We start from the raw sequence: 13,816 nt of genomic DNA on the forward strand, positions 1-13,816 counted from the left end.
GGCTTTGTTGCCCTGAGGCATGTGGGATCTTCCTTGTACTAAGTCACTTCAGTCATGTCTTACTCTTTGTGGCCCCATGAACTATAGCCCGCCAGGCTCCTCTGTCCATGGGATTTTCACAGGCAAAGATACCAGAGTGGGTTGCCATTCCCTCCTCCAGGGGATCTTCCTGACCCAGGGATTGAACCCATATCTCTTACAGGCTCTGCACTGGCAGGCAGGTTCTTTACCACTAGCGCAACCTGGGAAGAGGGATCAAACCCATGTCCCCTGCATTGGCAAGCAGATTCTTAACCAGTGGACCACCAGGAAGTCCAAGTTGTTTCTTGAAACCAGAACTTAACACACCCCACCTATATTTCTGGATTTGGCCGGATTGAAGCCTGGAGCCCACAGACGGTTAAGGCCCTCTGACTCTCCCCACTTATGTGACTGACCGTCAATAAATGCATTGCTATTGACCAGGCCCTTCCTGTAAGCCTCAGCCACACTATTACTTCATCTGAGCGATAAGCAGACTTCAAAACACAGGTTGGGAGCGCCAAGCTCCATTCCTGCTTTTCAAGTACTTGTTAGATGTGTCAGACCACAGCATCTGTAAGAAAGAAGCACCTGGGAGGCAGGTAAACGTGATCTATGTGGCATGCAAATATACTCTGATGAACTCTTATTATTATAGAAAACATCCAGTGTTATTTGCTCACACCACCTGAAATTAAAACTGCCAGCCAAAAAAGGATAATTATGAAGAATATCACCAATACAAGGAAAATGATGATGGAACAACATTAAGTGGAAAAAGCAGGATATAACTATATACTCATGATCAAAGTTCCATAAAAATTATATATATATACGAATAAGGACTGCTCAGGTAAAGAGGCGTGCTGATGAGAAAAGTGGTCTCTTTTCTATCGATAGACAGTGAAGATGGAAAGTAACTGCAGACAAAGAAACCCAGCGACTTGTTCAAGTGGCTTCCCAGTGGAGAAACCTCACTAAGGGAGGACCCGGGGACGAGCTGGACTTTTTTTAAAAAAAGAGTGTAGGTTATTTAGAAAATAAGAGCTGCAGGTTCTCTGGGTCTCTGGCAAAAGGCAAAATAAGCTGGCCCCCTTTCAACCACTAACACAGAGCTAGCATCGGCACAGGAAAGCGCAAGCAGGTCCACCAAGCTGCTGATGCCTGAGAAGGACGGCACAGACGACTCATTCACTGCGGAAGAGGCTTCACGCAAGCCTCAGTCAGAGTGTTCAGGAAACCCTAGGTGGGTACAATTGAAAGGCTAGAATTTGGAACTCAGAGCTGGATAAACTCCTGAGATAGCAAAAGGGTTAGAACAAAGGCAATCCCTCTCCGTCACTAGGCTGTCTCTCCACCTTATTCCATTTTACAGATGGGAAAACTGAGGTTCACAGAGGAACAAGGGATGTGGTCGAGAACTCATAATGAGACCCTGGCATCTGGATCTCCCTGCTCCTTGTCCCAAGTGTCTAAGTGTGTTCTCCTGCTCCTAGTTTGGTGTGGCCTCTGGCTCCCAGAGGGGACACAAAGCCCTCAGTGGACTTGAATTAGAATACAATACAGGTACAAAGGAGACTTGTTTCTGCTTTGCTTTGTTAAGGCAGTTCTAGCTGTGTTGGTGACGCACACAGGACTCCTAATGAGGGCAAGCTTGCAGTTCTAGTGGGCGGGGTGGGGAGGGTGGTGGTAATCTGGTTTCCTTGGTCAGCAGAGGATGGCATTCGAGTGGCTCATTTTCTGATCTGAGTCTTTTCAGGACTGGGTTGGGACCCGTGATTGTGTCTGTCACCTCCCCATGGATTGAGTGGACCACCTGGGGACAGAGGGTTGATGGGACCAGTGGGGGCTCTAAATTCCATCTTGCTTTTCTAAAATAAGGAATGAGGAGCCATTATTTCTCTGAATGCTGTAGCAAGCATTATTAAAATTGTAGCTCTTTATTGCCTTTAAAAGAAGAAACATCTCCTACACATTGTAGTTAGATGGGTTACCACCTGCCCTTTGATATGAAGTGAAGGACTTGGCCAGAGGTCCCTGGTTGCCTGGATGACCTGGGAGAGGAGCAAGGCACGTGAGGTGCCCTATCGAAGCCGTTCCTGAGCACGGAATTGGTCAGCCCAGAGCTGAGAACACCCAGGGCGTCTGCATGGTGCACACACACATCCTATTCTCCTCTGTGAAATGTGCAGCATTTCAAACCAAAGCTAAACGTGGCAGCTCCACCAGAAACCCACTGACTCACCAGACACAGTGCCCATGGATGGGATGCAAGTGCTGGGCTTACCTGGAACATCAATCAATCTCTTGTAGACATTCAAGAAGGCTGCCTCAGCTTCTTTGCTTCTTTTACTCAGTGCATCAATCTGAAAGGAAATGGGAGGAAGACAAGAAGAACAAAGAGCTCAAAATTTGTCAAGAGGTGATTTGATAATAGACTTCCCCGGTGGCTCAGATGGTAAAGCGTCTGCCTACAACGTGGGAGACCTGGGTTCAATCCCTGGGTTGGTAAGATCTCCTGGAGGAGGAAATGGCAATCCACTCCAGTATTCTTGCCTGAAAAATCCCACAGACAGAGGAACCTGGTAGGCTACAGTCCACGGGGTCGCAAAGAGTCGGACATGACTGAGCGACTGAGTGACATCTGAGCAGAGTTCTCAAGAGCAGCTCACCAGGTGGAGAGGAGACACGAAAGGGGAGGAACACATTCAAACACCAAGGTTCTGAAACCTGTGGGCCCTTAGGTCCTCTTGAAGAATTTTCTGAAAACCAAAGACCCTCCTCCTGGAAACACACATGGTTACATGCTCTACTTGTAGGACACTCATGTGTCCACCTGTATTTTGTCCATAGAATCCAGATGAAGAAACTCGGATGGGGCTGTAACACCCCAGGGAATGTGGGGCTGCTGGGGGCGGAGTGTGAGACTGGCCAGGTGAGGGGGTCGGTGCACTATCTGGACCTGAGTCAGAGTGGAAGGAGGCCAGGAGGGGCAGGAAGGAGGTGACCATTCCCACCAGGTTGCTGCCTCTGCCCCAGTGAGAACGTGCAGGGCAGCGGCAGTGGGGACTGCGGGAAAGAGGCCGAGCAGAGAGCCCAGGTCCAGCTGAGCTGATGGGAGACTCAGAGGATCCGGGAGTGTTAAGGACAGTGTCTGGGTTTCAAGCTTAGGCGACAGTGAGTTCCTGCCTCAGTGGCCAGGATCAGTGTATCTCATGAACCAACCTAGCTGAGCTGGTTTCCCTCTGGTGAAAAGTCCATTCATCAGAGAACGGTGATCCGTCCCCAGCACGCCGGACACACATCCACAGAGGCTCCAGCGGCTGGCTGGACTCAGTACATATTTTGCTCCCCAAACACGTTCGCTCAGACAACAGATCACTTTTTACCCCTGAAGCGTGCAAGATGCTACATGCACGGAGTTCACGCTGGCTCAGGAAAAGGACACTAAATTATATATTCCTCTGTCCCCTCACAGAATTATACTCTGTCTCCAACATTATTAAAGAGGCAAAAGGATGTGGCGTAATTACAGGGCCTCTCACCTGAGCCAACCGACAATTTGTTAAGGGCTGACAGAGGTCACCTGATTAAAGACCCTGGGGAAGACCCTGGGGAGGGGGACACAAGGTTTGTGGGAGAGGGAGCAGGGCCGGTCTCGGGGAATCCAAGGCAGTGGAAAAAAAGTACAGTGCATGCACTCCCAACTTCTACCAAGTCATGCTGCAAAATGCCTACGTGAGGGCAGTCGTTGAGGACTCAGACCCACTTTCTCCCCTGATAAAACAAGGCGGTGATTTGGGCATGTTTTCCAAATAATCTACAAGGACTACTTAAAAATCTCAAGGTAGTCCTCTCTTTATTTTTAAAATAAAATCCTTCCCCCAGTCTGATTCTTAGCAGTTCATATTCATTGTATAATTAGAAATATATTAAAAAATAAAGAGGAAAATTAACCCCATAATTCTGCCATTCACCAGTGGAAGTCTTTCCTCTGTCTGCAGTTCCCTTTTAATTCTGAATGAAAAGTAGGCATGTAGGCAAACTATAGAGACAGTAGATTAGTGGTTGTCTAGGGCGGGGGACCTGGAGGATGACGGCTAAGGGGTGTGGGTTTCTTTTTGGGGTGATGAAATGTCACACGATTGATCGCGACTGTAGTAAAAGTCAATGCAGTACAAGTCAATGCCAGGTTTAAATGGGTGAATTATATGGTATGTGAACTATGTCTCAATAAAGCTGTTTCAAACGTGTGTGTGTGTATGTGCTAAAATCAAACTGTATGGAAAATTTTGTATTGGGCTTTCATGAACATATAAAGTCTTTTCAATGTCTAGTATATAATTTGGGGAATGCCTTAGCAGTATTCCTAACCACCGCCTCCAGCAGTGTTTGGAGCAAAGGGGGATATTCGGAGTTGCCTTTCCAGATGTCTCGAGTTCTCCCTTCACTCTGGACCTTTCTGCCACCTCCTGTGTGTGCTGTGCCCATGGGCATCAGAGTTTGCCCCAGAAGCAGGGCAGAGGCCCCGGCTGCTCTCCACGCCTCTCGACACCCACAGATGCCTCTCTGCTTAGCTCCAGATCTGCCTAGAGAGGACCCTCCTCTTCCCAGGAATTCGGCCCAAACCCACAAAGGTGGCTGCCTGTACAGGGGGCAGAGAATGGGATATGGAAGGATCCTGAACACTGTCTTCTCTCTCCTGTCTGGGTTGTTGGTGGGGATGTGAGGGAGGGGTGAGTACCCTACACGACACACTTGGGACTGTTATGGATGGCACCGTACCCCTGTCCTGAGAGTCCGGACCCCCAGTACTCATGAACATGGCTTTATTTGGGAATAGGGTCTTTGCAGATGGCCGAGTTAAGATGAGGTCATTAGGATGGGCCCTAACCCAACATGACCTTGTCTTTATAAACAGGGGGTATCTGGACACAGGGACAGTCATGCACACAGGAGAAGCTCACGTGAGCAGGAAGCCAGGGATGTGGGCAAGGCACCTACAAACCACAGATGGTCAGCAAACCACCAGGAGCCAGGTGAGGGGCCTGGAACAGACCCTCAGAAGGAACCAGCCCTGCCGACACCCTGACCTTGGCTCTGGCCTCCAGACTGTGAGAAGCACATGTCTGCTGTTGAGGCTGCTCAGTCCGCGGCACTTGGTTATGGCAGCCCTAGCAAATTAGTACAGGAACCTTGAACTTGTGTCTTCTTTGTGCTCTGTTTGCACAGATGCAAGAACACTCAACTCAGTCCTGCGAGAATGAGGCCACATTAGGCAACTGGGCTGAGGATTCTTAAGAGAGGTGGTGGGAGCGCCACGTGTGGGTGAGTTTCTCCTTGATGAAGTCCCCCAAGCTTCTTCCAAAGTTTCCAAACCTGGAAGGATCTGTTGGTTCTGGCAATTTTGAGACTTTCTCTGCTCACTCACTCTTTTGACTCCTGCCACACGTTTGGGCTCGGAGTTTGGGTCTGTCCTCCCCCTTGCCCAGCTCCATCTTTTCTGGGGTGGGCCTTCCCTTGCTGTGGCCTGGGACTTCTCAATTCCATGCTTTCTCTTCCTTGAGCACCCTTTGTTGGCATCTATGCCTCCTGAAGATCTGGCTGAGCTGCCAGACTCAGTGCAGGCTCCACTGGCCCAAGGATGCCTGTGCCGGGTTTTCCTGGAGCCAGGCTGGCCGGCCTTGTGTGCCAGCCCCACCGACCAGGGCTGGGTGGGTGGGGGAGGCCAGGGGGGTGAAGTGCTCAGCGCCTGGCGCAGGGAAGTGGGGCCCCGTCTGTCCCCCTTATCATGTTGTGAGAGAGGAAAAGACGGCATCATCTTCATCCTCACGCCCTCAGCGCCTACCTCTGAACCAGAACTCAGTGTGGAAGCCCCTCGGCACAAGGGCTAAGAGGTTTGTGAACGAGAAGAGGTCTGTGGTGAGGTCTTAGGCACGGATTGGATGTCAGGTCCTGGGTTAGACATTCTGGCTACTTAATGTGCAAAGCTAGCCTGAGGCAGAGACGCTGTCTACCACCCATATGCATGCAGGGCCACCGCGAGGAATAGTAGAGGACAGAGGGGCTGCTGTTGGTGGAGCTTGGACAGATCTGGAGAAGCTCTGGGGGTGCTGAGGCCCTGGGTAAAACCTGTTCTGCTCTGGGGATCCGCCTCGCCTTGCACTCCAGCCACACCCGGTTACTCCCTATTCCCTCAATACATGAGCAGTTTCCCCGCAGCCTGGAAGGCGCCTCTTTGGAATGTTCCTCTGATCCTCCAGGCTCAGCTGATCTGTCTCTGGGCTGCAGGCTGCCGGCCACTCCCGTCACCACATGGGATTGTCCCGAAGGTCCGGGACCGCAGACGAGGCTCCATCAGGAGACCTGGGATTCCCTGAGAGCCTGTGCTAGGCTTTCCTCCTAACGGCGAGCACATAGTAGGTGCTGAATACATATTTACTGTGTGAATAAATATTTACCTACATTGGTCAACTGTTTTATTTGCAGAAGTGAGCAAATGGTGAAGGGGTACAGCTTGGGGTACAGCCTGAGGTACAGAATGAGGTAAGCAATGAAAATGCTTACTATGTAGAGAGCTCTGTGACTCGTCAGCAGGTGGGTGACCTGATTCTCTGATGAGAGGCACCTGGTTGGAGCCAGTGCAGGGGAGCATCCTTTCCCATCACACATCTCCGTGGTCTCCAGCCAGCCTCCTACGCTGAACTTCTCATCCCCACCCCACCCAGATGCCCACCATGTGATTCTACTGAGAGTTTCCTGTATCCAACAGTTATCTTTTCAACATCACTTTTATAATGCTGAGTTGGGCTTTTCTGTAATAAGGATTAACATTCAAGTTAAAGGTCTATAGAAAGGGGTTTTATTTCAAATCTTGATGAATATTTGCTTCCAGCAGGACGAGAACTCAGAGGCCAGGGCTAGAGGCCAAGCTAATGGGAATCGACGATGAGACTCCCAAGACTTAGAAGGGGTGAGGGAGCGCCCAACCTTCTGGGAGCCAGCAGAGCTGCACTACGGGACGTGGCGCACCCTGCGGAGTGTTTGCTACTGCTCCCCTCACGTCTGCCCTCCCTGTGAGGGCATCGCCTGTCTCTGCCCACAGCCACATGACTTGTGGGGGCTTTCTGGCCCACAGGTGGCAGACTGGGCCGTGTGGGACATAAGTGGTGGTGCCACATGCTTTGTCTGCGTGTAAGACCTAAGAGTGAGTGTGTGGTTCAGCTCTGTGTGCTCGCTCTCTGCCGTGAGAACAGGACAGCCTCAGAGGAGCCACTTCTTGCACTGGGATCTCTGAATAAAGACATGTGGGGCTTCCCTGGTGGTCCAGTGTCCAGCAGTCAAGAGACTGCCTGTCAATGCAGGGGACACGGGTTCCATCTGCGGTCCAGGAATATCCCACATGTCCCCAGCAACTAAGCCCGTGGCCACAGCTACTGAGCCCGAGAGCCCTAAAGCTCGTGCTTGGCAGCAAGAGAAGTTGCCACAGTGAGAAGCCTGCACACTGCAGCCGTGTGGTCCTTGTGCCACCTGAGCTCATGCTGAGTCTCTTCCTGTCCACTCCCCGCACTGAGCAAGGATGCCTCACCTCTGGAAGCGTCCTCTCCCCACTCTACAGTCTGTCCCAGTGCAGGTCAGCAGCACCTTCCTCTTTTGACCTCCACCCCCAACACCCACCAAGCCCCCGCCAGCCCCCAGGTCTTGACTACCATGGGAGGCCTCCTGGGGTATGTCTGTGCATGAACAAGGGTAGATTCCAGGCTGAGAAGTCTGCACCGGTCAAGATATGCCTCGAGGCTCACTGGTGACTTTTATAACATCAGGGACCTTGGAAGGTCAGGGTAGAGAAGGTAGTTTTCTACAGTTGAGAGCTTCGAGAAGGTTGGTAATATCTACTGCACTTTAGTCTAAGTAGTGTGGTGCTGGAGAAGACCTTTGAGAGTCCCTCGGACTGCAAAGAGATCAAACCAGTCCACCCTAATTCCACCCGGAATACTCGTTGGAAGGATTGATGCTGAAGCTGAAGCTCCAATACTTTGGCCACCTGATGTGAAGAGCTGAATCACTGGAAAAGACCCTGAAGCTGGGAAAGCCTGAAGGCAGGAGGAGAAGGGGATGACAGAGGATGAGATGGTTGGATGGCATCACCGACTCACTGGGCATGAGTTTGAGCAAACTCTAGGAGATGGTGAAGGCCAGGGAAGTCTGTTGTGCTGCAGTCCATTGGGCTGAAAAGAGTCGGTCATGACTGAGCGACTGAACAAGAAGAAGAAGGGCAGCGTTATGACAGCCAAGCTCTGGTCTGGCTTCAGAGAGCCGACTGCCCTAGGCAGAACTAGAGGGCCCTGGGGAGGAGGTGTCAGTGGAGGGCAGAGCAGGGAAGGGCTTTGTGAGTGGAGAGGAACCAGTCAGGGTAAGTCATCTCTAAAAGGGAGCAAATAAGACCTCTTCACAGGCTTTTTGTAAATATTTTTAAAAAATGTGTGCACACTGCCAGCAAGTGGACCGAGCACTTGGGAGGCATGAAGCCTTGGTGGCTGCTGTTACGCTCTGCTTGTGGGCTGGTGACTCTAGCATCTCTGCCGGGGTGGCCTGAGTCCCAGGGCCATGACTGCTGCACACTCCACTCACAGTGAAAAGGATGCTATTCACTGGGTACCCTGAATGGGCTGCTGTGGATGCTGGACATAGCCCAGCTGGGCTACCCCCACGGCCACACACAGAGTGCCTTGTCATGCCAGCTGTAAAGATGGACAACAGCGTGGACTTGGTACAAGGGCCCAGGGATCACCAAAAAGATACGAAACAGAATGATGGGCCTTGATGACTGCTCAGTGGAGCATATTTTGAAGTGGAAATGGCTCATCCTTTCAGGGTGTTGCTTGAACTTGCCAGGCACAGGTGGTAGGCAGGGCAGAGGCACCTGGGGCCAGGAGATGGTACATTGCCAGAAAAGCAAGGCTGAGCCGCAGCCCCTAAATCAGCCTCTCTGTGCCTCAGTGTCTATGTCTGCAAAATGGGGAGAAGAACTCTCGTGCTGTGAATGGTAATGGGGGCTGCCATATGGGCAGCGCCATTTCTCAAATGCAGAAACTGACCAAATTGCTCAGAACCAAGCCCCCAGGCAAAACCACTACTCCGATATGACGACATCCCTGCACAGCACTGGGACTGGCGGCCACGTGGCTGGGGGGCTGTGGGTGGGAAAGAATGTATGCTTTGAAGGAATGCAGACTTGGGTGCTGATGGCTGGAGGATCTGGAGGCGGGTTACTTGGTTTACGCCTGGGTCACTTCATTGGCTTAGTGCATTGCTGAGTGGTTGTGAAATGAAATGTGAATATCTGGAATGGTCGGGAGCATGCAGAAGCTGAGTAAAGATCCACGTCTTCCTGAGTAAGCCCAAATCTGCACTCTTCCCACTACAGCACAGGCTGGCCTCTGCTGCCATCCAGCCCAGCAGCAAGCCAGAAATGCTCAAGGACAGAGACTCTTAAACAACATTTAAGGCACCATGGTGGCAACAGCACACTCAGGAACAATCTGCTAGCCACACCCTGGGAATGTACAAACTAATGATTTAGAAATAAACACAGACCATTAGTGCAATTTTCAAATTGATGCGCGTTGCTGGACTATGGGCCAGTGAGGATCAGGAAGAGCTGCAGGGATACAAAAGAATAGTTCTGTCTCTATGTCTGGCTGCAGAATTCCTTCCAGAGCAAAACACAATGTGAAGAGCCACGTGGAATTCCAGAAGGCAATGGAGAATGACCAAGGTCCTGTCCAAAACAGATGTGGATGGAGCTACAGCTTCCCAGTTCTAATTTTAACTGAACCTGGCCACGTAAGAGGAGCATACTTTCTGAGAGAAGATCGCATTAGCTGAGAGTCCAGGAATTCTCCTCTAAGTATACGTCTACTTGACGCTTGGCAAATACCAATCCAGCTATAGCCGAGAGAGATGAGAGAGGACCTTGGAGGAGACGCCCTCCGGCCATCTCTGGAGTGATGTGGAGAGATGAGAGGCTGGAAACAGGAGTGGGAGCCCAGCTGCCACCAGCAGCTTTGTCGCTCAAGGTCACGTTCCTTCATGACTCCCCGCACCCAGACCCAGAGGGCAGTGAGGAAGAATCACAGTGGAGGTACTCTCTGTTGCAGAGAACTGAACAGGACTTGTTGGGAATCCCTACTCTGCTCAGAGCAGGGGGCACAAACCCCAGAGGGCAGGTCTGGTTATAAAGGCAATGCAGTGCAGACCTGGGCCATGACATGAAAGTGCGCCTTAGACAAACTGATGACACAGTCCTTAACTATCCCTCCAGCCCCAAAGTTCCCAGGAGTAACCGACTGGAGAATTCCAGGAGACAGTGCCATGAAGAGTGGGTGGGGGTGGGGGGGGGCACAGAGAAGACCCGTGGCGGAGGATAGCAAGAGCACAGCAAAGACGATAAAAGAGCAACAAGCATGTCGGTCTTCCTGTACGGTTTACAAAGCCCTCTCCTGTACATCTGACAGTCCAGCTGTCAACGTGTATCTGAAGAGCTGTTGTGAGGAAGAAGGATTAGCTATCTCGTCTCTCCCTGGAGCAAGAAACCAAAAACAACAGGTAGAAGTTACAGAAAGCAGATCACAGCTTAACAGCAGGAAAACCTTTGCGAACAGCAGAGCACTTCCGAGGTGGGATGTGCTGACGTCTGTCTTACGCGTTCATTCATTCCTTCACTTTGTCAATAAAATCCCTTAAGGAGTGGCTAACATGTGCCAGGAGGTGTGCCAGCCTGTCCTCTGCGGCCAGAGCCTCCACTTCCCCTCTCAGAGGACACAGCGTGGAGGGGGCCATCCCCCCACCCGCCACAGGGAAGCCACAGCAGGGCTAGAGGAGAGGCTTCCCCAAGAGTGAATGCCTACCTGAGACACTTCAAACACTATTTTGTGAACAGATGATATGTATATAGTAAACAGAATTCATTTTAAGTATAAAAACATACATGGTGTTCAGCAAGGTCGCGTAAAATCAATATATGAAACTCAACTGTCTTTCTATACAGTAGCTGTAAACAATATGGAAGTGAAATTAAGAAATATTCATGGTTTGGGAGGTTTAATTTATTGTTTAGATGGCAAAAGTTCCAAATCGGTCTGTAGGTACAGTGCAATCCCCATCAAAATGCTAGCTGGCTTCACTGAAGGATAAGACTAGCTGGTCCTAAGAGTCATATGCAAATGCAGTAACCCCCAAAGAAAGATAAAGTTGGAGGACTCACTACAACTTACTTACTATAACAGCTTACTACAAAGCTACATTAATTAAGACCGTGAGGCCCTGGCTTAAGGACAGATATACAGAACAGACTAGAACTAAGAGTCCAGAAACAAAGCCCTGGTCAAATGACTTGTGACAAGGGTGAAAGAGCAGCAGCAGCAGCGCTGGGACAACTAGTCACCCGTGTGCAAAGGAACAAAGTCGGACCCTGCCTCACACTGATGCAAAAATTAACTCAAAGTGAATCAAAGGCCAAAATGTAAAAGGTAAAACTACGAAAACTCTAGAAAGGAAACACAGCTGTAAATCTTCATGACCTTAGCTATGATGCCAAAAGCACAAATAACAAATGAAAAATGGATAAGTTGAGTTTTACAATTTAAAACTTTTGTGCTTCAAAGGACACTATCAAGAAAACGAAAATACAACCCAACAAAATGGGGGAAAGTTTTTGCAAATCATATATCTGATAAAGGATTAGTATCCAGAATACATAAAGACCTCTTACAACTCAATAATAACAGATAAATAACTGAATTTTAAAATGGACAAAGTAATATATATTTCTCTAAAGAAGATATACAAATATCCAATAAGCACATGAAAAGATACTCAACATCAATCGTTATCAGGAAATGCAAACCAAGACCACAGTGAGATACCACTTCACACCTACCTATAGGCTGACTATAATAAAAAAGACAGATAATAAGCATTAGAGAGGATGTAGAGAAACGAATCCTCACATACTGCTGGTAGAAATATAAAATGACGTACACCACAGGAAAACAGTCTGGCTGCTCCTCAAAACGTTGAACACAGGGTTACTATTAATATATTTTGCACTTATTCCATTCCTAGGTATATATTCAAGAAAGATGAAAATCATTATCTCTGAAGAAACTTGCATATGAATGTCCTTAGCAGCATTATTCAAAATAGCCAAAGGGTAGAAAATATTCCACCAGCTGTCAATTGATAATGAACAGATAAAATGTGACAGTCACACAATGGAATATTACACAGCCATAAAAAGGAATTAAGTATTGATACAGGCTCCAGCATGGGTGAATCTTGAAAACATGCTTAGTGACAGAAGCCAGTCACAAAAGACCACACGCTGAATGATTTCATTTACATGAAATGCTGAGAATGGTTAAATCTAGAGACAGAGAGTAAGTAATTAGTGGTTGCCAGGGACTGGGGGTGGGGTGAGTGGGGAGTGAATGCTAATGGATATGAGCTTTCTTTCTGAAATGATGAAAACATTCCATAACTGGATTTTGGTGATGGCTGCCCAAGTTTGTGAGTACACTAAAAACCATTTAATAGTAAAAAAGAAAACAGAGACAAAACCAAAAAGTATAAACATATCGTGGAAAGTAGGTTTCCTTCCCATCCTCATCTACCTGTCATCCAGCTGCCTGGCCTGGAGGCAAAGACTCACTTGAGTATCTTTCCAGAAATATTTTATGCACTTATAAGCATCTGTATACACACACTGTCTCTCTTAAAACACACACACACACGGGAGGGTGTTATAGATACTGTTCTGCATCTCCTGTCGTGCACACTTCAGGTCAGCTTCCTATGTGATGGGAGGGGCAGGGCTTCCAGGCAGAGGGAACCGGTGCAAAAACAATGTGGCCTGCTCACAAGTGCAGGATCTGCTATGCCTGGAGCAGAGCTTGTGTGTGTGTGTGGGGGGAGGGGTGGGGGGGAGGGTTGGGGGGTGTGAGGTGATGAGGGGGCAGCCTAGGGGCGAAGCCTGGGGCCACAGCCTCATGCTGAAAGGTTCTGGGAGTCCCGGAGGCTGTCAACCAGGAAGTGATAGGGTTGCTCTGAAGGAGAAGGAAGAGGATCACCTAAGCAGGGATGGGCAGGTGTGCATGAGAGCCTTGGGAGGTTGGGGCTCATTCCAGGAGGATTTAAGAGGTTGAAGGCACTGGAGGAGTCTGTGATCAATAACCAGAGCTTCCTCTTTACCAGCCCTGCTTTGACACCATGATCTTTAAATACACACACATACACATCTCTGCTACGTAGTACAGATTTCCCGTTATACGGATGAGGCACAGAGAAGCTAAAATGACTCATTCAAGGTCACCCAGGTAAAAGATGATGTCAGGATTCAAATCCAGCTCTGTCTCCTTTCAAAATCTGGGATGTGTCTGTTTGGTTTTCTCTGCTACTCTCAGCCGTGTCCCTGGAGAGGAGGCACCAGAGAGGCAGGGGGGTGGGGGGTGCAGGGGGCAGGCAGGGTGTCACACAGGAGAGAAGCCAAAGAGGAGGGGGGGCACCCCAGAACTGTTGCTTCACAGAGCGAGGGCAGCTATGAAGCTTGCCTGGAGGGGGCTGACATGACTGGCCATCACTCGAGGCTGGGCTCCTTCAGCCTGGGACCCTCGCTGGAGGTGCTGAGGATGGAGTGACAGGAGGGTGGCATCTGGCTGGGCATGAGGGAGCCACAGATTCCAGGATGGGACCAGGAGACGGTGAGAGGTGAAGAGAGTCAAAAGCCTGGAAGCAG

General features: G+C 49.7%; 1 protein-coding gene across 7 annotated transcripts in view; it reads right to left on the reverse strand.

The window, feature by feature from the left end:
• Nucleotides 1-13,816, reverse strand: part of CUX1 (cut like homeobox 1) — a 353,721-nt gene that overhangs the window by 158,588 nt on the left and 181,317 nt on the right. For all 7 annotated transcript variants that reach the window (XM_069571106.1, XM_069571105.1, XM_069571107.1 and 4 more), the window contains exon 4: nt 2,309-2,387. In XM_069571106.1, the coding sequence (XP_069427207.1) occupies nt 2,309-2,387 (79 nt within the window). The remainder of the gene's footprint in view (nt 1-2,308; nt 2,388-13,816) is intronic.

The sequence above is a fragment of the Ovis canadensis genome, chromosome 24 (assembly GCF_042477335.2).
Source record: "Ovis canadensis isolate MfBH-ARS-UI-01 breed Bighorn chromosome 24, ARS-UI_OviCan_v2, whole genome shotgun sequence".
Classification (NCBI taxonomy): Eukaryota; Metazoa; Chordata; class Mammalia; order Artiodactyla; family Bovidae; genus Ovis; species Ovis canadensis.